Source organism: Ctenocephalides felis, unplaced genomic scaffold (assembly GCF_003426905.1).
Source record: "Ctenocephalides felis isolate EL2017-DRISC unplaced genomic scaffold, ASM342690v1 CF-g0.4_SCAFFOLD_03571, whole genome shotgun sequence".
In the NCBI taxonomy this organism is placed as follows: Eukaryota; Metazoa; Arthropoda; class Insecta; order Siphonaptera; family Pulicidae; genus Ctenocephalides; species Ctenocephalides felis.
Window position 1 is genome coordinate 67306575 of NW_020539725.1, and position 26248 is coordinate 67332822.

The following is a 26248-nucleotide window of genomic DNA, read 5'->3' on the forward strand; positions in this document are numbered from 1 at the left end:
GCACTGCGCTTCCTGTATATCGCGCATGTATTTGGAGACGCTATCCAGCCAAATCGCCCAACTGTCCAAGCAACTGTCCAACAAACTTTTTTATTCCAACTTTTCCAACTTTGCGCTTGAGTTTATCATAAACTTCTTGAATTTACCAAAATATTCTTCCTCAGTTCTGATTTGATTGTCGTAATACGATTTGACTTCCGATATCCGTCTTAGTTCAGCGCATCTCTCAATTCACTCGATGTAGTCACATCATCTACCTTATCATTTTAACAATAAGTCGTCCGGAGCCCTTTCGCCACGTCTGGCAGCCCTACCGAAGCCCTGCTCCTCGACCCTCAAGCTGCTTGGCAAATATGTCATGCAAACATGAAGACCACCTTGGTTGCATAGTCTCTCCGATAGTTTAATATCTGTACCACGACCGGCCAAGTTCGTGGAAATTATGATCACACCGCATTGCAAACCATCTTTGATGCGGAATTCCTCGTACTCTCGTACGTAGGTGACCACTTCATATTCCTGGTGTTCTGCACTTTTCAATACCGCTTCCAAATAATTAACATCTTTCATGGTTTCACAAATAATCAGAATAGATCTTCCGGCAGCTACAATGCCAAGTGCTTCCTGTTTTATAGCCTTGGTCCATTCGTCGTCGTTTTGACATACAATCGCTTCATATGGCGTAAATTGCTTTTGTTTTGATGTAGGAATGACCACGGTCTTCATCTCATGCACACTGGACAACAAGCTCATCTCCTGGTCAGAGCCCAAAGTGCCTGTGACTCCATATTTGCGTGCGTATTTATTAAAATATGACACGTTTGAAATGAAAAACGCTTTTAGACTTTGCATGGTCAACTTACAACCGTGTTTCAGCTGAAGAAATTGGTGCAAAGCCTCATCCCATTGAGAATTCACTTGGTCGGTACCTGTGTCAGTATCCAAAATAACCACTTTTGGATTCCTATCTGAGACAGTTCCACTTCTGTCGACATCGATTATATAGTTTTGAAATTCTTGCATAAATAAAGCTGTGATGGCGTTCTTGATCCAATTTCGTAAATGAAGTTCAACAAAACCAATTAAATAATTGGGTATAAAATTTCTTTTGGTTTCTCTACGCAATTCTTGAAAAAAAACGTTAACCTGGAAGAATAGATCTTAAATTTATCTGTCAGCGAGTTTCTGATATTATTTGCTGCGAGATTCTTATTTATCACTCTGCCTTGGAATCCAAGATATGATATTATCAACTCGTGCCATAGCTTTTCGATTTCATTTTCGCTCAAATCGTTATCGATGCTCTTCAAGTCTGACATGTCAATGATGTTATGAATTTGACTCAAAACTGCTCTCTCTAATTTGTCTTCGTCGAATACTTCTGAAAATCCTGATTCGGACGTCACAGGCTGTTTATCCATTTCCATATGAATATATAAACCGATTCTAGTTTATCGAAACCGGCATGTCATGGGACAAGTACAACATATTGTTTCCTCTATCCAAAAGCATGCAGTCCACTTCGTCTACAATAATATTATCAAAAGTTGTGTCGCCCAAAATGTCTCACCATAAAATTTGTCTAGCAAATAATCCCGTTGAAAATATGAAAGTTCACCATAATTACCATGTTTTTAGAATGCGACTGTTTCTTAGATCCATTTTCTCGTCGCAGTTGTGCCCGACATTGACCCCAAATGCCTTAAAAATAGACATGTTTTCTGAAGCATCTCGTCTAGCCAAAACAGTTGAACTCGTAACAATGTGAACTTTTTCTTTCCTCAACGCTTTTATAATCGCAAATGCAACGATTATCAATGATTTACCCTCTCCTGTTGATATTTGTGCAAATATATTCGAGTTCTTCAATAAGATCATAACCGACAACTTTTGGGCATCTCGAAGTTTATTCCCTTCTTTTCTCGTTCTATAATTCTGTCCACAGCAAATAGAATTTCTTCATCTGTTTTTACAGACTTTTGAAACCACTGATCTAGCTTCAAAAAAATCTGTGAAATGCTTTTCTTTATCAGACCAATTTTGAATCGTTGCATAACTTTCAATGTACTTCCATTATTCTTTGAAGTAATTATATTCACAAGTTCCTCATAACTTCTATCATCAGAAGTCTTTAAATATTTTTCTTTTAAAATCTCTATCCAAACATTTTCGTTTTGGTCATTTAGCAAATTTATTTCGGTCTCACTAATACAAGTCTCTTCGCAAACTGTTTGAAACCAATATAAAACATTTGTCAAAGATGAAAATTCTGGCTTTTTATCTAATAATATTTGGATTAATTTATAAGTTAAAGATTTTCCTAAATATTATGTATAGAAAGAGCGTAACGAGTAATGGATGCAATTTGAATATCAGAAGATTCTGCATAATTAAGTCGTTGTTTATCATGGACTTGTAGGCAATTTCTTTAACTTTATGTTGCCACTCGGATAAACCAAGTACTTCAAATTCCGTCGTTGAAATTTTTGGCAATTCAGCTAAATAAGTGAAAATTTCATCAACATTCCCAATACTAATACAAGATTCTTGTAATTTCACTAAAAAAATAATAGCAACAAAGGTCTGTTCGCGCATTTTGAAAGTAGTTTATTCCATTCTTCGATGTTTACTTTCAATGAACTTCTAAAATAGTTTTGCAATTTCAAAAACAGCAATTGATTCAGCCATTCTTCTTGTTTGTGCGTAACAATAATCCAGTTAATCAAGAAATAGCTGTCTTCATCATCAAGAAAGAAGAATATCACCGAGTTTATTAGATACAAAAGTTCTTCAAAAGATATTTTAACTTGCTCACAAGAAAACCTTTTCATCAAATAATACAAAATTGGATTATCAACAATATATGTAGGTGACAATTTTCTAAGTCTTTGTGTGAGAATTTCGTTCTTATTAAAACCTTTACAGCTCGATATAATTTTTTGAATATCATCATTAATTTTATGTTGGTAAATTCTTTTATGATTGAACCGTGTTGTATATAATTTTTTGGCTATGTAATCAGATATCTCGTTTTCATTAGCATTGAACAATTTATTAAGTATATTTTTGTACTTGGCAGCCCTAGTTCTACGTTCTTGATACAGTTGCATATAGGTCACATCAACATTCATTTCGTAAACTTTTCCATCGTCATAAAGTAAATGAACGTGATGTTTGGCCATTGGATTATGACTACCGACCGTTTTGCATTCACCATCTTTAGCAGTATAACACTTAATATTACGGTTGTAGATGTAAGATAATACCTCTCTGAAACTGCTCGATTGAATTCCCTTTGTTGAAAATTCTTGTTTCAGTTGGAGTAAAAGATAATCATCCGTGCAAGCATTATTCCATAAAAACTCGGATTTTAGGCAATCGGATAGTTTATTATATGCGGCATTAAGTTCTAAATTAGGTTTTGCCAGTTCAAATTCAAATTCTCTAATTTTTCTAGAATCATACATACCAGAAATCAATAATCTTTTAATTTTTTTGTTATTCGGCTTTGCAAGTTCAAGCACAAATGATTTCAATAAATAATTTATTTCTCGCCTTTTATTTTCAAGAAAGTCTTCATACTCTTTGAAATGTTTCTCAATGTTTTCGTCATGACTATCAATTTTTTAAAACATATTTTGTATACAGTTAATTAGAGGTTTATTATCATATCTTCTGTAATCTTTGGTGATTAAATTGAAAACATTTTCACAGCTCATTGCATTTATTCCATGTATGTAATCATTTAATAAACCTAATCTTCCATGTGTACGATGTTTTTTGTGATGATTCAGATTTTTTGTAATAAACTTTGCTACGTCATCAATTTCATCGAATCGAAATTTCTGTAAATTTAAATCTTTGTCTATTGACGAGAATGCCTCAAATAATTTTGTATCGTAATTACAAGCAGAATTTGAATCAACTTTAATTATATTTTCCGAACATGTTATTTTTTTGAGATAAACATTCAAAACAATGCTTAATGTGTTCTTTTTTCTTGAGTCGTTTCTTTTTCTTCTGCAGATTTTTGGTAATTATCAAATATCAAATTTTGTTCAATATTTTTCAATCCATCTCTGATATCGTCCATAGCCTCAGTTGCATGATCGATTAATTTTGAATAAATTTCGTCAATTTTTTCTTTAGAGATATGTTTCCTTCTAATGCTCTGTGCTTGTGGCTGCCTATCGTACCTGAATTTATGGTCACACCTTTTCTTAAATTGCACTATGTTTGTTTCACAGATTTTGGTGGACTGAAAAGAAACATATGCTTTGAACCTTTCACACCAAACGCTGTCATTTACATAATATTTATGATTTTGCAGGATCAATTTACTATTTTTATCAAAACCCTCATAGATCATTCCGCCTGAAAAAGAGTCTGTATGACCTATGTCCCAACCGCATTTTCCTGGTATTCCATTGAAGCCTTCGTCTCCATCAGGACCGTCTGCTCCAGACTGACTTTCACCAGCGATACCCACAATTTGACCGCCGCTTCCTCCTTGTCCTCCCATACCACGTTGGCCGCCAAAACCGGGAGGCGTTCCTGGTAGACCTTCACAAAGAACAAGTGAGCGATGCATAGAATGCGCAATATATTTTGCCTGAAAACCACCCTTAGCTTTTCCTTCTAAATACACATGTTGGCCAAGCCACCAAGATCTTTTGTAATCGGAAGTGTCTATGTCCATAAAGGCGTCTTCAATTGTTTTATATGAAGTTTTAAAATTACAAGTCGAAGGAAACAGAGTTTTGAAAGAATTTGGTTCAATTCCGTATCCGTTTATGCCATTTTTCCCATTACCGCCGTCTTGTCCAGAACTTCCTGCTCCACCATTAGAGACTACTCTAAGATTTTCCACACCATCTACAGAAATGGCTTCAATTAAAACATTTCCACCACTTTCACCAGCAAAACCGTCTTCACCGTCATCTCCAAATCCAGAACGGCCAGTATCTGCAGCTGTCTTATAAGTATGCATGTTGTCCAGACCTGATACGTCCCAGATGATGCAACCATGAACTTTTAAGAGACGAGTATATACCACAATGTTCTTTCCATGCCATACGTCCTTCGTCAAACTTACATCAGCGTGAACAACACAACCACTAACAAAATGAACTTCTGAAATATTGTCAGAAGATTTAAACCGTTTTTCTAATCGTGGTACAACTTCGCTCATAACTAAATTCATTGCCGATACACGAAAGGCGGTACGTCCTTCAAAATTAATTTTTTCAATCTTGGCATCTTCAACAAAGTCAGCAATTTTATCCCACAACAAAGTTTTTAGATTCAACTCGTTATTCCAGTCAGCATGTTGTAAAATAGATTTTTAAAAATAAGCAGTTTGGAATTTTGACAACATTGACTCATCTTGAACACATCATACAATTCATGATAAGTCAATTTCTCTCGTGATAAAAGTTCCTGCAAATGCAGCTTTCTAAAGTCTTGTTTTTTAATTGTCATAATCAGTTCGAAACAAGCTTCAATGATATTGAGATCCTTTATATAATTTTTATTGACTATTTTTAAAGCAGCCAAACATTCACTTTTCCATCGCATTATATTTTCTGTTTCTGCAGAAAGATTTGATATGAGATTGGAATTAGATATTAAAAGGTTATAATGAGCATTATAGTTAAAAGGTGCAGGAACTTGATCCAAGTTTTGTACAGAATGAATTTCCGAAAACATCTTTTTAAAGGCTGCAATGTCTATTGTACTACTAGTTTCTTTTATTTCTTTAATGCATCTCTCAGTCCAATGTTTGAAACAATATTTAACATATTTTCTCTCAATGTAGGCATTTGTTACATTTGAAATTTTACTTTTATATTTTTCTTTGATATCATCCAAGTTTGTAGCTTTTTTCACTTCTACATTGATTAGTTGTCTTAGATCCCTCTTTTCAAATCGCTCCATTTTGAAAATATCCTGGAAACTTACTAAAATCAGTTTTGTACATATGTCTTCCATGTACATATATAAATCATGTACATTAAATAATTAGGCATTAATTGGTAAATAAATAAATGTAACTGAGAAGCATTAATAATACAGTAGAATCTGGCTAATCCAATACTACATCACTTCGAATAATCCAACACGGGACAATGTTTTAGAAAGCAGCTGAAAATGTTTGTGCTATTTCTGTTCGTGCTTTATCTTATGACTTTTTCACTATAATCCAGTAATCCAACACCCTCTGGTTTTTAATAGTGATCAGCGAGGTTCTACTGTATATGCAATATATGCAATGCTCATAAATTTGTTAAACTAAATATTTATATTGCAATCCTAAATTATTATTGTTATATATATATATATATATATATATTATTTATATATAAATGTTAAATATGAACAATTCAATCACTCAGATTTTTACAAACACTTCATTTAATAATTACAGACGTTTCGAGGAGACCATGGTATGCCTCATCTTCAGTGTAATTTCAAAACAGTAAAAAAAATATACTAATACATTATTCAATATATATATATATATATATATATATATATAAATTAAATATAAATTTTTAATAAAATATTAAATAATGAATTAGTATTTGTTTTGAAATTACACTGAAGATGAAGCATACCATGGTCTCGAAATGTCTGTAATTATTAAATAAAGTGTGTGTTAAAAATCTGAGTGATTTAATTGTTCATATTTAACATTTAATATATATAATGTATATGTTAGTTTTTCTTTTGTTACAAATTAATTATTTATAACATGATAATATGTAAAAAATACACATAAATTGGTTAAATAAAATTCTTATTGTTGAAATACTTATTAATGTTTTAACTGAAAATAATTATATTTAAAAGTAATTATAAAATTGTTAAACAAAATACTTATTTCATAAAAAAAAAACTAAAACTTCGAAAAACAAAATTCTTATATTAAAAATAGTTATTAATTTGTCAATAAAAAATCATAATATAAAGACACTTATTAAATTAAACACTTATTAGTTAAACAATTGTTTAAATAATTGTCATTTTTTTAAAAAATATATATATTGTAAAAATACTTATTAATTTGATAAAAAAATTATTTATTTATTTATTTTTATTGATTTATTTACAAGCCGTCGGTATAATAATATAATAGGGCTCAAGTCAATATTTTGTAGATTTAATATAATTTAATTAACTATTAGCTATTTTATTACTTTTATTACTATTAATTGTAATGTTACAACAGTATTAACACTAATTTCATGAAACAAACTACTTACATTTTTCAAATGATTAGAATTAACTAAAAATAAATAAGTATATATATATATATATATATATATATATATAAACAAAATAAATAATAAATAAATAAATAACAAAATATTTAGTTAAATCATATAAAAACTTGTAAAATATTGACATGAGCTTTATTATAATAATATCATACCATACTGACTGCTTGCAAAATAAATAAATAAATAAATATATTGATTTTGAAATACCTAGCAATAAGAAAGCATTAAAACGCATAACTTTTTCTGTGCAAAAAAGTATAAATTATAGGACACCATTTTTATTTTGTTAATTGACAGTAGACACAAACTAACTCACTTCCATGGGTTCGTTCCATCCGAGCAAATCTGACAGTCCGAAAACTGTTTCAAACTGTTTCAAACTAGATCAAACTCTTTCTGATTTTTTCATGGCAGTTGGCAATGGTTTGGTTTTGTATACTAGTGATGGGTCGTTGACGTTTTTTCCGTCAACGAAACGAAACGGTTAACGGGTTCTCGTCAACTAGTTGAAAAACTAGTTAATTTTCAACTATAGTTGATTTTAACGATTCAACGCTGGCAACGTTAATAACTATGAGTTGAAAATACTGTTTCGTTGAAAGTTAATGAAGTTTGTTCCTTATCTATGTTCGTCCCAGTTAAATGTCAAATCATTTGATCAATAACAAGGTTTAGAAGTTGAACTGTGTATCCCATCATATTGTTTATTTTTAATTTTAAAGCAAAAGGATATAGTATACTGAAACAACGAATTTATAATTAAAATAGCAATGTTTCACATAATAAACAAATAATTTATATATAACTCAATAATTTATTTTCAGGTTAGGTTTAAAAAATGACTTCAAGTAATTTCAAATTAAAAATGTTATGGATATAACGAAACATATTAGTAACAAAACATTTGAAAGTTAGTATTCATCTATCTATTTATGACCTTGTTAACTAAGAAGATTTTTATATGACATGATATTCCATATAGCCTGAAAAATCAAACGAAGATTAACTTAAATATAAGTTTTTATGAAATCTTATAAATTAAACAAATCATTTTTATAAGTACATTTTATTCAAATATTTACATATATTATACATTTTAACTATAATTATAAATTTCAAATAGATTATATAATTTGTTACATAACAAAACTAAAATTTTAACAATTTTAAATTTATCAAATCGATTTTGATCTAAATTTACATTTAAATACATTAATTTTTCGACTTTTGTATTTTGTAGTCTCGATCTTCTATCCGTAATAACCATGCCTGCTTTTGAAAAGATCCTTTCACAAGGAACGGAGGTAGCTACAACATTGCACTGATTTTTAAACAATCTCGCCAAATTTGGATAAACATGCTGGTGATTTCTCCACCATTGCATTGGGCAATTTAATATACCTTCTGCAGATTTCATAGGCAAGCTATCATCAGCGAGATATATATCAATTTCCTTTATAGCAGCACATAGTGGAGTCGATTGATGCAGTGATGCTCCTACTAGGTTATTTAAAATAGTCCATGGGTTATACTCATCAATATCTTCCATGGACGTTGATGGCATGGGAACAACATTCTCTAAAAGTCTTCGTTCTTCAATGATTTTTGCTACTTTTTGCTTAAGATCTTCTTTAATAATTTTTGCATCTTCTATGTTTGAGAAACCCTTCATTTTGAACCTAGGATCTAATAATGTACAGATTCCAAATGTCTTGCTCCTTTCGACATTTGGAAATCTGTCATTAATTCCTGATTTAAAAATTTCAGTGATTCTTCTAATTACTGGCAACAGGTCATTTCGTGCCAATAATTTGTTGCATGACTCATTCAAACATCTTACTAACACTATTACCAGGCTTCCTGTCAGGTAATTTTCACCACTTACAGTGGTGGTAATATCTTCGAATGGTTTTAAAATTAAGCATAGTTGTGGCAACATTTTCCACATTTCAGAAGTCAATGATGGTAGATTTGCATCTAAAACACTCATTGTCATCCTTATTGACTCTTCAACCTCGACAAATCGTTTCACCATGTAAAAGGTGGAGTTCCACCTTGTTTCGACATCTTGAATCAATTTTTTTGTGTGTCCATATTGCTGCATTTGGTATTTCTGCAGTTTTTCACATGCAGTGACACTCCTCCGGAAGTGGCCAACAATTTTCTTTATTATATCGATCTCACTCTTAATCAACTTGAGGCCATCATTTACTATTAAATTAATAGTGTGTGCAAAACATCCATAATGTTTTATTTTTAAAATGTCTTTAATGGCTTTTTTCATGTTATTGGCATTATCACTAATGGCAAAATTTACCTTCTGAAGCAATTTCCAATTGTCAAGGATTGTTTGAATTTCTATTGCTAGATTTTCTGATGTATGCGCTCCTTCAAATTGACAGCATCCGAGAAGAACAGTTTTTAAGTTATAATTGTCTGTAATATAGTGGCCTGTAACTGCCACATATGCTTCAGTAACCCTAGAAGTCCAAACATCTAATGTTATGCAAATAGTTTGTGCTTCAGCTAAAACTTCTGCTCTTGTATTTTCAACTGCCTTGTTGTATTGCTCCTCGAGCATGGATCCTGAAACAGTCTTTCTAGATGGAAGAACATATCCTGGTATCCACCGCATCAACTTTTTAAACGCTCTTTCTTCAACTAATGAAAATGCATGGAAACTATCAATGAACATATCCATCAAATCTTGGTCAATCATTTTTTTTGTTCGCTGCTAATTTTTTTAGTCATAAAAGTCTCCAATACCCTCTGACGCACACTTGTAGGTTGTTGTTGAGCACTACTAGAACTTGGTATAGCCTCTCCGGAATTACTCATATACTGTGAAATACGAGTCTGCTGTGAACTTCCTGCCTCAGTTTCTTGCAACGAAGCATATATGGAAATATGCTTTCTTTTTAAATGACTCTTTAAATTGGCGGTTGTTGAACTATACTTTATCTGCTGGTTGCACACATTACACTTTGCTTTCATACTATCAATTTTTTCAAAATGGTACCACAATACACTAGTATTTCTACGAGATGCCATTTTTTTAAAAAAGAATTTGAAAAAAAACAATATTTCTTAAAATTTAAACTTATTGTAAAACTAATCGATAATATAAAATATATAAAATTATTAAACTATGTTATTTACTAAATTTAAAACTAATTAAAATATATTTGATAAAATCTAAAATAAATTATTATTAAAAACTATTTTAAATACTAATGATATAATGATAGATAATGGTATAACAATTTTATTTAAAAAGCACAAAATTTTAACTCAAATTTTTACTGAATAACGTATCTTTCAATTTTAAAAAATTGGCAAGCGCGTAATTAAGATAAAAGTAATCGGGATGAGTTCTGAACTTATACTAAATAAAAATTATTAAAAATTAAAATTAACAATATTAGCCCCGCCCGTAAGGGGCGGGTTACATTAATTTATACATCTGAGGGGGATGATTTCTTGGACTTATTTCAAGGCATGCTGCAGACCAGGCATCGGCAACCCATGGCACGCGTGCCAGGCTATGGTGCCGTAACAAAATGTTCGAGGAATATTAAATGTTTTCAAATAGATTATTATAAATACTGTAACATTGTCCAATATTTATAAGAATTATATAAACTGAATCACATAGTCAATTCATTTAAAGTATATAAGTGAGCTTTAAAACTCTAGCTAGAATTGAAATTGAAATCTGAATTATTTTCTATAAGTATACAATTTTTCAAAATCAATTATTTTGTTAGGATAAACAGGAAGTTCTTTGAATCATTTAAATCGGACGCTTAGTTCTCTCAAAAAACTGCCATTTTTATACATTTAGCTCCGTATCTTCGAAATAGCTTGGCCTGCCTTTACCAAAAACTAATAAACACTTCTCCCAATCATTATTAACTGAATGTTTTTTAGATAATTCAAATCGGATGCTCCGTTTTCTCAAAAACTCGATTTTTAGTTTCTGCACTCTTTGCTCTTTATCTTCGTAACTGCTGGACCTGCCTTTGCCAAAAACTAATCAGCTCATCTCCCTATCAATAGAAATCGAATATTTTTTGAACGATTCAAATCGGTTGATTCGTGTGCCCGAAAACGTGACTGGAAATTTGTATCCATACATACATACACACACACATCCATTTTTTCTGAAGTATGCCAGTAAAATGTTCAGAAACCTTCAAAACGTCGAGAAATGTAAAAATTTTCAATTTCGATTTTCGGCACATTACAATAACTTACCCTACGGGAAGTTAAAAATATGTTATGTTACTATAATGTATTTTGCACATGAGTTTGAGGTGCGAAATAAATGCAGATGACGACCAAGTAATCCCGGCGATCTGCATAATTTAGCATTGAAGGTTTTCTTTAAAAAAATGTGTTTAGGAAATATTCAATTGATATTTCAAACAAACAGTTTTATTACAATCATCCTGAAAAGTTTTATTTTATTTTACCTAACAATAAGCGATTTTAATACTAGTAAATGTCAATGGCGCCAGGTATAGGATTTTCCAAGTAATCCCGGCGATCTGCATAATTTAGCATTGAAGGTTTTCTTTAAAAAAATATGTTTAAGATATATTCAATTGATATTTCAAACAAACAGTTTTATTACAATCATCCTGAAAAGTTTTATTATATTTTACCTAACAATAAGCGATTATATCATTTATACTTGTTTATCTATGATTATAATACTATAGTAATTGTCAATGGCGCCGGATATAGGATTTTCCAAGTAATCCCGGCGATCTGCATAATTTAGCATTGAAGGTTTTCTTTGAAAAAAATATGTTTAGGATATATTCAATTGATATTTCAAACAAACAGTTTTATTACAATCATCCTGAAAAGTTTATTTTATTTTACCTAACAATAATAAGCGATTATAATACTATAATTGTCAACGGCGCCAGATATAGGATTTTTCAAGTAATCCCGGCGATCTGCATAATTTAGCATTGAAGGCTTTCTTTAAAAAAAAATATGTTTAGAAAATATTCAATTGATATTTTAAACAAACAGTTTTATTATAGTTATCCTAAACACCATTCCAAAATGTTTATCGATAGATTGTTTATTTTATTAATTTTATTAATTTCAATATAAGTAATATTTATCATGTCATGTTTTAATTATTGAAGGTAATTTCGAATCAATGTAAAGCTAGCTGATAGTTAAATAAATAAATATTTATTACTATAAATAATTTTATATATGAAATGAATTATTAACATAAATCTCAACCTACAAAAGATAAGTTCATAAAAAAATACTAGAATGATTTTCAAATTTATTTTCAATTTCTTTACTGTAGATTTCGAGGCCAAAACTGCAAAACTGAGATCATTACCAAAAAACTGTAGATCTACAGTTAAAACTTTAGACATGACAACACTGTATAAGAGTTATATTCCTAGATAAAGAGTTGGTTGTTGATATCATACATTCGAACCTAATAATTATAAGTTTAAGAAAGAACCCCTAGAGTACTCTATTGCTTTTCAATTGTAATATTCGACAACGAACGAATATGCATTTCGTTGAAAAGTAACTGGGCGCCATGTTTTTAACTCATTGACAAACCAGTTGATTTTTCAACTAGTTGTTTCGTTGCGTCGAAACGGTTGATTCGTTAACGAAGGAGAAACGGTTGAAAAAAACCGTTCGTTGATTCAACGCCCATCACTATTTGATACATGCAACGCGATCGAACTCGGAGCTCACTCGATTGTATTAATAATTATTATTTTAATACATAATATAAGTTTAATATATATATATATATATATATATATATATATATAAAACATATTCTAATAAAATATAACTTAATTATATCAATGAATTTACTTTTTAATATTTCCTAGTTATATATCGTTAGGTCGCTTTAATCTAATATTCTACAATGTTTGAACTCCTGTAAGTTCATTAAATTTTTAATGTTCTATTTGAGATTAAATAACATTCTATTTTAATCGTATTAAATTGCGGAGTTTTTGTTTGTGCCGAGTACAAACACAAAATGATAGTTTCAAACTCATCGGACTGCTTGATGGAACGCATTACTGACAGTCCGCAACAGTTTGGAATCCGAAATTTTGGATGGAACAGAAAAAAGTGTTCTGCGCATGCGCGGACAGTTCCGGACTGTCAGATTGGTTCGGATGGAACGAACTCCATGTGTCCTTTTTTATCAATTTTATCATTATATAATATTTATTATATATATATATATATATATATATATATATATATATATATTTACTTCTAGTTAAAATTACTAATATAGAAAATATGTTACCTCAATCAATCCAGTTCTAACCAAGTTTCACTTCAAAATATCATAAAAAAATGAGTATGTTCATTATTATTATAAAACGATTTGTGTTTATTATTTACTAATATTAAAATCAATATTAAATTCTTGTTTGATATTAAAACTGAACCTCACAGATACAAAAATGAACTGCTAATGACAGACATTTCAGTATTACAGTACGATTTTGTGTTCACACAGAAAGTACCATAAGCTGCGTTTACAACATTGTTTCCGAAATTTGACGATAGAAAACGAAAGGTCTTAATGATTCAAAATAAAACTTTTATTATTGAAATACAATTTAAAGTAAATTTATGGTTATACAACAAATTAAACTAGTGGGGCGCATGGCATTGTGCCCTTAAGGCAAATTGCTGGAACTTCCCGTACCAAACATTATTATTTTTTTAAAAACGCTTAACATTTTTGAAAAAAAATTATTTCGAAAAAATTAGATTTTTGAGAAACTATAAATTTGACAAAAAAATTCCTTTTTTTTGAAAAAAATTTTTTTTTTGAAAAAAAAAATGTTTTCTGTATTTTGACATATTTTGGAAATTCTTAACTTATTATCAAAGCAATCGTACTGCTTTATCTGCATAGAGACAAAATGTCAAAGCGCGCAAGCGCCGCGTCGTCGTCTAACGGATAAACATTGGTACGGAAGCCATAGGAATGTAAACAAAATTTATACTTATTGTTAAAATCTCTATAAAATATCCGATAAATTGATCGGCATATGTTTAATGATCATTTTTGACCGCCAAATGGCATTTTTATATACTTTTTTTATTAGATTTCCGAAACCGCTAGACCTACCTGCATGAAAATTTGATCAGTTCTTCATCTTGTCAATACAAATAAAATGTTTTTTGAATTATCCAAATCGGACGCTCCGTTCTCTTAAAAACTAAGTTACCGTTTTTGGCACTTTTTGCCCCATATCTTCGGAACTGCTAGACCTGCCTTCGCCAAAAACTAATCAGCACGTCTCCTTATCAATACGAATCGAACGTTTTTTGAATTATTTAAATCGGTTGATCCGTGTTCCCGAAATCGTCGACGAAAATTCGTATCCGCACATACATACACACACGCGCACACGCAAACACACACATACATCCATTTTTTTCTAAGGTATGCCAAAATATTCAGAAACGTCTGAAACGTAAAGATATATAAAAATTTTCATTTTCGATTTTTTTGCGATTACTATAACTTACCCTACGGAAAGTTAAAAAAAAATGTATATAATATTATGCTTTGTCAATTAGTGATAAATAGATACAGATAAATATCTTAAGGGGGTATTTTGGTGTTATGCTATCTCTCGGAATTATATTCATGTATTTATAATTATTATGCATCAGTATACATATATACATGTTATATATAAATTTAACAATGAGGAATATAAAGTTTGTTAAATTTGTTTTATAAGTATTCTAAATGTAAAGAGTTATATTTTAGATGCCACTAAATGCATATTGACACTGCTTAAATATCCTTTGTTGTGATTTATCATTAGGATTAGAATGGCTCGATGCAGGTATGGTCCCCATGCCATTGTAATATTCAGTCCATTTAAATGTTGAGACATTTAATGTATTAACATAGGATTAGGGCCTGATTGTGGTTGTCCTCCTATTGGTTGAAGTTTAATCAATTGCATTTGTGGCTGACCTTGATTTACTATTGTCTGATTAGTATTCATGTTACGGAAATTTACATGAGGAATATTTTGAGGATCTCTTTGCACAGAGCCTAGGGCAATTGTAGTATTTAGGAAATGTGGTTTTAATATTATATTAAAGACTAACATGTGGTACACTGTGGTACTCCATTGGCAACACTCAATAATTGTATACGCATAGATAAGTAAACATAAGTAGATCGCTATCTGAGGCCATTTGACATTACCTCCATTTTTATATTTTTAGCGATCTAAAGGAGGCAGCACTTGTTCAGTATATAAATCAACCGCTGGTATTATTCCTAGATATGGTTCGCATACGTAATTCAAAATAAGAAAACCTAAATAATTTCTTATATTGGAAATGAGAAAAAAATATACGAAGTACAAAATATATTTTCAAATATATCACAAACCATTTTTACATAACAATAAAATTTTTATAAATGTAATAATCAATATATACACAATAATAAGTATTATAATTTCACAATTATAAGTAACTAAAAAAAGTATTCACAATGGTATGATAAATTTACAAGGAACGATCATATAAATTACTGAATGATCAGAATATATAACAACTACACAGAAATATTGTAAAAATTTTCATAAGTATAATTAATTACACGAACTGACTAATATTAATTTCTTAATGACTAATAGCAATATGATATAAAAGAGAAAAGTATAGAGTCTAAGTATGTAGTATATAGAGTATATACTATAGATAATGGAATAGTATAATTAGAAGAAATGACATATAATGAACGAATTTAAAAAGTTAAATCCTACAGACATAAAATATATATATTGATATCAAAATTTATAGAAAACTAAATTCCAAGAATTAAAATTCATTTATGAGTAATTCTTCTTTATCATTAACTAACTTGCATTTGATAGTTATTTTGCTTTCCAATCAATCATTAATAAAGTTGCATTCTACAAAATCTTGAATCTCTTATGATTCGATTGTGTCAATAGAACAGTGCAGCAGTCCTTTCGGCTGGAATGTTAAGAATATTTCTGAGCACTTTATACTCTGTTGCAATTTATACCTTAAATTATTGCATTGTCTATCCTTATGATTCGATTGTTTCAATAGAACAGTGCAGCAGTCCTTTCGGCTGGAATGTTAAGAATATTTCTGAGCATTTTATACTCTGTTGCAAATTATACCTTAAATTATTGCATTGTCTATCCTTATGATTCGATTGTTTCAATAGAACAGCAGTCCTTTGGCTGGAATGTTAAGAATATTTCTGAGCATTTTATACTCTGTTGCAATTTATACCTTAAATTATTGCATTGTCTATCCTTCTTAACTCCCTCAACATATAATGGATGCGTCATACATTTTACATGCCATTTTAGTCACTACATTCTGCTGCAATTGTGAACATCTAATAAACATAACATGTTGTAATTAATATCAAGTCGTAATAGCAAATGGTATTAAAATATTCAGAATTATTATTACCCTTTCCACTGGAGTTGCAGAGTGTTCTCCTGGGCATATATCAGATTGTCTTTCTCTTCTTATATCACTGTGAACTATAGACATGAGAACTATTCTGTGAAATATAATTGGACATTTCTAATTTGTTCACTTCACAAAGCCGGAAAGAAATGCATTTTATATTATTTCTGAAGTTACCACAAATTGGTGCGTTACATTTTTCCATATTAAATTTCACATAAATGCTTACTTTAATACAATTAATTACAGAAACAACAACATCGAACCACAAACTTTGATACAAAATGGCGATGGCGAGAAAATCTAAGCGAGTAATTTTGACGTTTTTTGAAACTAGTAGCGACATCTTTTTTTCGCTAAAAATAGTAGTCCTTTCCAAAACAGGGTAACATACATTTGTTCGGAGATAACTCCCCATGTGTATACGTTTTAAATTCTCTTCATTTATACTGAAAAAAAAATCGACAAATCACTGGAAATAGTCAGATAATTTGTATTTTACTTGTTGTCCATTTCAGGACACTTGAAATAATTATTAAAATAATTAAAAAATATATATACTGAAGTTTTCATTTTCTGCAACTTCACTGGTCTAGAGTCATGAATATTATGAGATTGAGAGGCAAATAATATTTTGACGATCTATTTTTTTTATAAATTATTGCATAATGTTTTGAGAATATAAAAAATAAATAAAAGTTAAAAATAGCCAAATATTGACACCTGTCTATTTTTATGATTTTAGCCCTCCAAATAATCAAAAAAATATGTATTATTAATTAATCTAAGTCTAGACTGATGTCGCTATCATTGACAAGTTGAAATAATTTTTTTTCGCAAAATAGCGGCTGTCTGAAGAAATAATGTTTTTATTACATTTTGTTGTTCATACTGAAGAGAAATCTATAAAGAATAATTTGTAAAAATTTCAAGTAAATCGGTCCGGCAGAATTTGAGAAATCGTGAGTATCGTATCGAAAAGAGCAGTTTCCTCTTGTTCCCATATTCTAAAAAAGTAGTGTTACGATGTTAAAAATTTTTAACTAAACGCCTCATTTTCTAATTGATTTTGAAATAAATATTCGATTTCTACTGATAAGGAGACGTGCTGATTAGTTTTTTGGCAAAGACAGATCAAACCGTTTCGGAGATATAAGGCAAAAAGTGCCAAAAATAGTATTTCAATTTTTGAGAAAACGGAGCGTCCGATTTTAAGAATTTAAAAAACATTTTACTTGTATTGAGAAAATGATAAAATTTTTGAGAAGACAGGTATAGCAGTTTCGGAGATCTAGTAAAAAAGTAGAAAACAAAGCCATTTGGCGGTCAAAAATGATCATTAGACATATGCACATCAAATTATCACATATTTTATGGAGATTTTGATAATAGGTATAAATTTTGTTTGCAATTCTATGGTTTCCGTAACATTCTTTGTCCGATAGATCGCGACGCGGCGCTCAGGCGCTTCTATATATTGTCTCTATGCAGCTAAAGCAGCGTGATTGCTTTGAAAAAATTTCCAAAATGTAAAAAAAAATCTTCTTTTTCAAAATCTTTTTTTTCAAAAATGTCAATTTGTTTCAAAAATTTTAAATTTTTCAAAAATCTAAGTTTTTTAAGGTCTTTCTTTTTTCTTCTTAATTATTTTTTTTTTTAAACCAAACGCGACTAGTTCTTAATACTGTAACTGTAAATATATCTGATTATATACGGCTGCGTATATATGTTGTAAACGCAGCACACAAGCTTATATTGGACTTCGCAAACGGGGTATTCCCTGTATTCGGTATTCGTCGCATAGATTGTTGTATTGCGACTCGTTGTATTGCCATACGCGAATTCATGGCGCAGCGACAACGACTTGTATTCTATGGGTAACACTCACAGCAAATTCCAGGCATAGATAATAATAAATTAGTCCCAGTCCTCTCAAAAAACATCCCAAAACAATTACTTTAATCTTTTTTCCTTTTGTCTTGATTTTCAATACCCTCACATTTGACTTATAGGTGTTAATGTAATCTGATTGTTGAAATTGGCAGTGAATAAAATAAAAAAAAAATTTTTTTAAGAATATAAGACGAACGGTACGATTTTGTAGAATTTACAGCGACAATCTTAGGTTTTCAGACGGTTGCAAAAGAGCAACAAACATAGTTTGAAACAAACACTCTTGAATGTCTTAAAACGCAGCAATTATTTCAAACTTCAATATTTTTTTGTAACTTAAGCACTTTTCGTAGTCCATTTATATTTTAGGATGTTAGTTCAAACCAAGGACTTTATCGCTATATAAAATTTTAACTAGTGGAACGCATGGCATCGTGCCTTAAGACAAATTGTTGGAACTTCCCAAATATTAATTTTTTTTAAAAAGATTAACATTTTTGAAAAATTATAAATTTTTGAAAAAAAATTATTTTTTTGAAAAAAAATCTTTTCTTTATTTTGAAATATTTGGAAAGTTCTGAACTTTTTTTCAAAGCAATAGTACTGCTTTAACTGCATAGAGAGTCTAACGTGTAAACATTGGTACGGAACTGATGGGAATGTAAACAAAATTTATGTTTATTGTTAAAATCTCTATAAAATATCTGATAATTTTATGTGCATATGTCTAATGATTATTTTTGATCGCCAAAGGTCATTTTTTTTACTAGATCTCCGAAACCGCTATTGTCAATACAAGTAAAATGTTTTTTGAATTATTAAAATCGGACGCTCCGTTCTCTTAAAAAGTGGATTACCGTTTTTGGCACTTTTTGCCCCGTATATTCGGAACGGCTAGACCTGCCTTCGCCAAAAACTAATCAGCACGTCTCCTTATCAATACGAATCGAATGTTTTTTGAATTAATCAAATCGCTTCATCCGTGTTCTCGAAATCGTCGACGAAAATTTATATCCGAACACACACACACACGCACACACACACACATAAACACACACGCATACATCCATTTTTTCTAAGGTATGCCAAAATGTTCAGAAACCTTTGAAAAGTAAAGATATATAAAAATTTTCATTATCGATTTTTTTGCGATTACTATAACTTGTCCTAGGGGAAGTTAAAAAAGATGCATTTTTCTGCTAATTATAAAGAAACGGCTCAACCGATTGTCGCCTAAATCTAATCAACGCGAGTACTTGTCGAGTCACATCAAATGACTTCAATTTTTTTTTTAAATTGGGTTATTCGTTTTTTGGGAAAACATCTATAAATTGCTAAATTTCAGCTTACATGCATATACACACATACTTTTTCCAAAGTTGGTCGGAATTTCTGGCAAAAACAAACTTTTTCTACGAAAATATAAACGAAATAACTTAACTTTACTTAATATATATTCAATTTAATTTAATCAAGCAACTAAAATGTTATTCGTATGATTGTAAATCAAAGTAAATACTGGTTTTTATTTCATTTGATTAGGCTTAACATTTTTATTGTTTGAAATGTTTAAAAAATTATATATTAATTATGAGTGTGAGTGAAATATATTTTTTTATTGAGATTTTCAAAATAGATATGCATCAAAATCTCATTCTCTCACGTTTGCATTATAATCGAAATATTGGATGTATCACGCCTTTCAATGTGCAAAATTGTCTGTTATATTGTTTAATACTTATGAATCGCTCTAAAATAAAACAAATGTTATATCTTCGATTCATGTAATTATAAACTATATATATTACAAAGAACAAACAAATATAACAGTTCATAAAATACGTTGACTACTTATATCACAAATAGATTTGATTTAAGTAACTCTAATTCATAACAAGTTCATAAAAACAGTGCCACATTTTAACTACTAACGAACAAAATTACTAAAAACTTATATGAGAAGTGGTTTAGTTTTTTCTTTTAATTATTATCATAAGTTTATAAATATATAATTAGTCAGACTATCACCATTGTCAGAAAGTAAAAGAAAAGTAAAAATGATGAAAAAATTGTTGAAATGATTTTGGGTCTAATGTCGTGTCTGGTAATACGTTCGAAACGTGAATATTGAAGAATGATTTATTAATAATAATATATTAAATATATTTGAATAATATATTAAATTTGTAATATATTAAATTTCTAATATAAGAAACATTCTTAACCAGTAAGAAATGTGAATCATTCTCAACATGATGTGCTTTTTCGAACCTTAAAATAAATTGCTTGGCCGACTATTGTCTAAAATCATTATTGTTGTACAAAAGGCTTCCTATAATTACTTATAGAATTAATACAGCAAGAAAGGTTGAGTATTTTAAGATCTAATAAAACATACCCTTTTATAGTAAATGCACCAGTACGACTATCATAGTGATCTAAATAATTTTGTAATGAAATCATAGAAACTTTCCTCGATACAAGAGATATTTGTATTCAGGTATTTTTTTTTAAAGAATTTTAATTGAAGATTTTACTTTGACGAGTTTTATAAAATCCACGTGTATACTTGACGAACTATTTAGATTCTTATTTTAATAACAACACCATAATTTTATTGCTTTCGAAAGAACTTGTAAACGACAACAATTATGGAAGATAGTAATGAAAGTATGTATATATACATCAAAATATAAAAACTGGGAATTGTCTTGAAAGAACCTTAGTTATATAAAACAACAATATTAGGACACAAAAACTACTCCTCGACAATATCATCATTTCAATATAACTCAGGTTCTATATTTGTAATTAATTTAAGTCTAATTCTGCCATTATATAACTCTAATTTATATCTATACGCCCTTCTCCATACTCCTGCCTGCGTTTTATTAACGGTATCTTAATAATTTAAACAATCTGACTTGTTTATTACTCAAAGCAAGGAGTCAGCGATGAAAACGGTGCGACTGGGGCGGAGCGCCCTGTTTCAAGCGCGGCTGCCATGCAATCGGCGGCGCTCGAATGCTCACCGAGCGCCTCCAGAACCTCACCGAGGGCGTACCACACTCGAGGGTCACGGGGTTCTAGCCTGGCGGCATCCCTGAATGATAAATAAAACTCGATTTGAGGAAAGGATTTAGGGGTACAATTTGTGACGAATGGCGTTGTTAAGAGAGGAGCTTAAAAAATCGTTTTTTTTTTGCAAAAATGCCTTCCAAAACTAGCTTAAAATTTAAACGATACATAAAAAATGTACCTAGTGATTTTTGTTAAAAATATTAATTTAATTAAAAACATTGTTTCTAAATGGTACATATTTTTATGTATAATTGCAAATTATATCATATTTAAGAGGGAAACAAACTTTAGAGGCTTAAAAAGTCGACATTTTTTTTGTGAAAATGTATTCCACAACTATCGAAGAATATATCCCTAAAATTTCAGAAACAAATTCCAAATATTTTCGGAGTTACAAAAAAAATGCAAGCGTCAAGCAAGTGTATACGAGCGAAACGAAAACTTCGACGCCATATTTCTCGGTTTTTAATTTCTTTGATTCTTCCTAATTGGCGGGAAAGATACCAAAAAACCAAATGTCCTATCAAAACGAGACAAAATTGAATGTATTTAGGATTAAATCCTCTTTTAGTTGAACCTAAAAAACCGTAAAAAAAGTTATAATTAATCCACTTTTTAAACAATCTAAAATGAAATTTTGTGTCAAAAAACATGATTTTTTTTGGAAGTTAAGAAAAATTGTTGAATTTCTCACTTTTTTCTAAATTTCATTTAAAGTTCAAATAAAATCTAGAATCTAGAAAATATATATTTGTTTTGATTTTTTTTGTTCCGGATGGAAATTGTGACCTGCATCTTTCCCGCCAAATCACCTTCATGCTCGTGGCGCACCTGCAAAATGCTTGTACCTGGCATATTATGATATATATTTATATAAAAAAATTCGAGAAGAATGTTGCAATATATAACAATAAAACCTGAAAGTTTCGTTTTAATTAAATATTTATTTCCTTCCCTAAAAATTCCTTAAAATAAGCGATTTTTTAAGCAGGCTCCTCAAATAAATTTAAACTTGTGAATCAGTTCAAATAATTAAAATTTGAATTTATCGCCAATTTAACTTATTCGTCATTTTCTGTAAATTTTTTGCAAGCACGTTGTCACTTATAAAGAATCATCCTAAACGCTTCCACTTATCTTCCAAATCGAATTCTTAACAAAAAAAACAAGAAATTTGACTTTCAAAAGACCAATTTTCAACTCACAACTTATTTTAACACAACTGATGTCCTAGTAATACAACTGTTTGATCTACTAGATCAAATAATCTTCAATTTTTTAAAAGACCAAATTCAACAGTTCTCATTTCCCTTATTTTTTTCTTTTCAAGATTTTTCCAATAAAAATATTTTGAAATGTAAAATCCGACCTTTTATAAGAAGCATAAATATATTAAAATTTTACCTTAGCGTTTTCTCGGCTAGTCTATGCCTGCCCAAAGCACATTGAGCACTTCCCAGTTCACGGAGAGAGAGAGCACTCTGAGGATCTATAGCACAAGCATTCGCATAAAATGCTGCTGCTTCTTGCCACCTGATAAAAGAAATCCTTATGTACTTAACATATGTTTCTGTGATTCATAAAAAAGATTTTTAATTCTATTAGTACATTTTTAATCATATATAATACTCCTGTATGTTTTTCTTCAATTGACAAAATTATATAAATAATCAGAGAAATTGATAGAAATTTATAAGCTCTAATACTGAATTAAATCGAACACAATAAAACATAAATTAACAAGTGATGAATCAGTAAAAAAGTCATCAAGTCATTATATATTGAAAGTGATTTTACACCATTTTTCGAATTGAAGTTTCCACTTGAGCCTTCTTAGGTTCTATATATTATAATCAATCAAATATTTTTTTACCTTCCTGCATGTTTCAGTAAAGATCCTCTGGCGTGCATGACACCTCTTGAAAGTGGTCTAAGTGCAGCTGCCTCTGTTACACATTGTTCTGCTGAATCTGGTCGATCCATTGACAGATATATCTGAAAAATATTTGTATGTTAAGATAAATGAAAAATGAAAATTTCTACTTGCAATTTTTTTTTTCTAAATTAATACAAGAAGTTAAAAACATTCTAATTATTCACAAGAATTAATTATGGCTTAATATGAATTAAACAATTTCATTTTAATAATTAACTAGATGACCTGACAGACGTTGTCCTGTACCCATGTCTACAATTTTTTAATATAATATACTAATATTTACCGTTTACCTAAAAATAATAATTATTGTTTTTTAAATTACACTTCACGTCAAAATGCATATTTTATTATTTAAGATATCCAAAATTGCATCCTAAACTTCTCCTAATCGATATCGTGAGGGCCGAATTGTATGTATTCATCTTTACTTTCCTATTTGTTGTTATAAAGTAAAATTTTTACGAATTTTAAAAATATTGTAGTAAGATTAGTAAAAGATGCAAAGAAATGATATATTGAAAAAAAACTATACTGAAAATTTAATATCCGAATCTTGTGTTGGCGCCCCCTAAGGCGTGCGCTCGTATTTTTCGCATGCATCGCATTAAAAGTAGGACCAGTGCTGATTAATACTTAATATCATATTTCAAGTAAATTATTTTGTCATATCCTGTTCATATGTGTTCATATGTGTTCATAATCTGCCATACATATACTGTATTTTATATTATATTAATTTCTGGCACATCTCAGCTGCTTTTTGGCAATAATAATGTAGACATTTCATGTTTCTGATTCATAGTCATAAATTTATTAAACGTTTGTATGAGAAAAGGAAAAGACTGTTTTTAGGGTTTTCCCGACGATTATTCGTATTTTTCTCACCGTAAGAACCATCCTTGGACATCAACGAACATTTTAAAAAAAGAATTGGCCAAATTGGTTCAGGCGTTGTTGAGTTATGCGCTTACCAACACATTTTGCGATTCATTTTTATATATATAAGATTAATTAATTTTATTTAAAATTTTTAAAGTTTTCATTCTTTTGCAAGATTGTAAAAAGTATTACTTAACAAAAATTATTTTTCTCTTCTTCTATTACCTCCGACAAAAGTAACCAGATTCCTAGTTGTAAAGCCTTAAGTTTATTAACTGGACCAAAACAATCATCAGGGCCTGATCCGGCTCTTTGTCCACGCAATCGTTGCTGAGGAGAAAGTGAACTCAGCGACGAAGCAGCCTCACTCATAGCACGTTCGACTTTAACTGCCGCTAAAGAGGAGCCCCCAGTCGCTGTTGCCTGCAGTGAACTCGAATCCTAAAAAAGAAAATTATAAAAAACATACAACGACAGATCTCTATTCACACACACGACAACTAATCACAATCGACCCGTATTGAAATGATTTCATCGAGAGCGAATGACGAACAGTTCTCGGACTTCCGTTGCATTTGTACGGATTTACACCCCAGTCACGCCCAAAGAAGTTTTACTTCAAAAATCAATTTTAATTACTAAATCCATTACCCTTTTACCTTATCCGATAGTTGTGCAGAATGTGCGTACACCACGCTCGGTGCTCCGATGCCATCTTCTTCATCCTCGCCTATGGCTCCAGCAGAACCAGCCCGGCTTGACCGGAGCCACGCCTCCTTAGCTCCACGCCAAAGAGTCAACATTTCCCTAGCAGTCGATAAGGCTTTTTCTGATTCACCTGCTGCCAATTCTAACCTGGCTCGAGCTTCTAACGAAGTCCAGGCGTCGGGGTGCTCCCTTAAGGCAGCGTCGAGAGCCATGATGGCGTCTGCAGGCCGCCCACTGGCCGATAGTAGAAGGGCTAATAGGTGGAGCGATGGACAGCTTTCAGGCTACAAAAATAGAATAATAAATAGATAAACTGGTGGTGTATGGCATCGTGTCTTAAGGCGAATTGCTTGGACTTCCCGTACCACAATAAAATATTCAAAGGATATTAAATATTTTCAAATATATTTGTACCTACGTCTATAATACAAAAGGTCCGAAATTTTTATTATCCTATCCTATATTTTTAATATCCTATTTGATGTCCTGCCTTTGTGATTCATTTATGGTCTTAGCATTCAAAAATTCAGAAAAAAAATAATATAGTATTTGCGGCAAAAGAACAATATCACACTTGAATTTACCATAAAACATAATTGCTTCAATAATTTAGCCTGTAATTTTCATAATCTTGTACGATATATATTAGTTGCTTTTTGGCAATTATAATTTCTAAAGTACATTTTTCTTACTAACAATTTAATAAAGATTATACTTAGGTCAATTAATTTGTAAAAAAGATCAACTTGCTAAGTATTCCATATCCAATGCCAAGCAAATGAATTTTTGAGACATAAAACAAAATTCTAAATCATTTTTTTAAGAAGTAAAAAATATTTTTTTGCATTGTTAAATAATTTAGTAAAGTAAACCAAAATGCGGTATACATAAGTTTAAAAAAATGCAATTTTGGACTAGTTCGCGTTATTTTTTAAACTGAATTATA

At 30.3% G+C, this 26248-nt stretch overlaps 3 protein-coding genes across 3 annotated transcripts in view; all 3 read right to left on the reverse strand.

The window, feature by feature from the left end:
* LOC113386586 overlaps positions 1 to 13676 on the reverse strand; it is a 23096-nt gene extending 9420 nt beyond the window's left edge. Inside the window, 11 exon segments of the mRNA XM_026624359.1 lie at positions 5 to 1100; positions 1103 to 1411; positions 1414 to 1461; positions 1464 to 1568; positions 1571 to 1635; positions 1637 to 1935; positions 2058 to 2281; positions 2594 to 3615; positions 3996 to 5339; positions 5402 to 5949; positions 13609 to 13676. Coding sequence (XP_026480144.1) covers positions 5 to 1100; positions 1103 to 1411; positions 1414 to 1461; positions 1464 to 1568; positions 1571 to 1635; positions 1637 to 1935; positions 2058 to 2281; positions 2594 to 3615; positions 3996 to 5339; positions 5402 to 5937 — 5048 coding nt within the window. The 5' untranslated portion in view covers positions 5938 to 5949; positions 13609 to 13676.
* LOC113386587 (zinc finger BED domain-containing protein 4-like) lies at positions 8225 to 10002 on the reverse strand. The gene is made up of 2 exons (XM_026624360.1): positions 8509 to 10002; positions 8225 to 8266 (listed from the first exon to the last, which is right to left on the reverse strand). The coding sequence occupies exons 1-2, from the start codon at positions 10000 to 10002 to the stop codon at positions 8225 to 8227; spliced, it is 1536 nt and encodes a 511-aa protein (XP_026480145.1).
* Positions 13677 to 21321: 7645 nt separating the features above from the next.
* LOC113385452 (tetratricopeptide repeat protein 7B-like) lies at positions 21322 to 25575 on the reverse strand. The gene is made up of 5 exons (XM_026623304.1): positions 25254 to 25575; positions 24820 to 25035; positions 23650 to 23771; positions 23181 to 23309; positions 21322 to 21798 (listed from the first exon to the last, which is right to left on the reverse strand). Exons 1-5 carry the CDS (start codon positions 25512 to 25514, stop codon positions 21627 to 21629), a joined length of 900 nt encoding a protein of 299 aa, XP_026479089.1. The 5' UTR covers positions 25515 to 25575; the 3' UTR covers positions 21322 to 21626.
* Positions 25576 to 26248: the final 673 nt, after the last annotated feature.

Coding starts and splice junctions, on each gene's coding strand:
- LOC113386587 (XM_026624360.1), bottom strand. CDS start 10,002: ATGATTGACCAAGATTTGATGGATATGTTCATTGATAGTTTCCATGCA. Junction 8,267..8,508: donor CGAGACTACAAAATACAAAA/GTCGAAAAATTA, acceptor TTGATTTTTCAG/GCTATATGGAATATCATGTC.
- LOC113385452 (XM_026623304.1), bottom strand. CDS start 25,514: ATGGCTCTCGACGCTGCCTTAAGGGAGCACCCCGACGCCTGGACTTCG. Junction 23,310..23,649: donor TTACTGAAACATGCAGGAAG/GTAAAAAAATAT, acceptor TTCTTTTATCAG/GTGGCAAGAAGCAGCAGCAT. Junction 21,799..23,180: donor CTAGCCGAGAAAACGCTAAG/GTAAAATTTTAA, acceptor TTTATCATTCAG/GGATGCCGCCAGGCTAGAAC.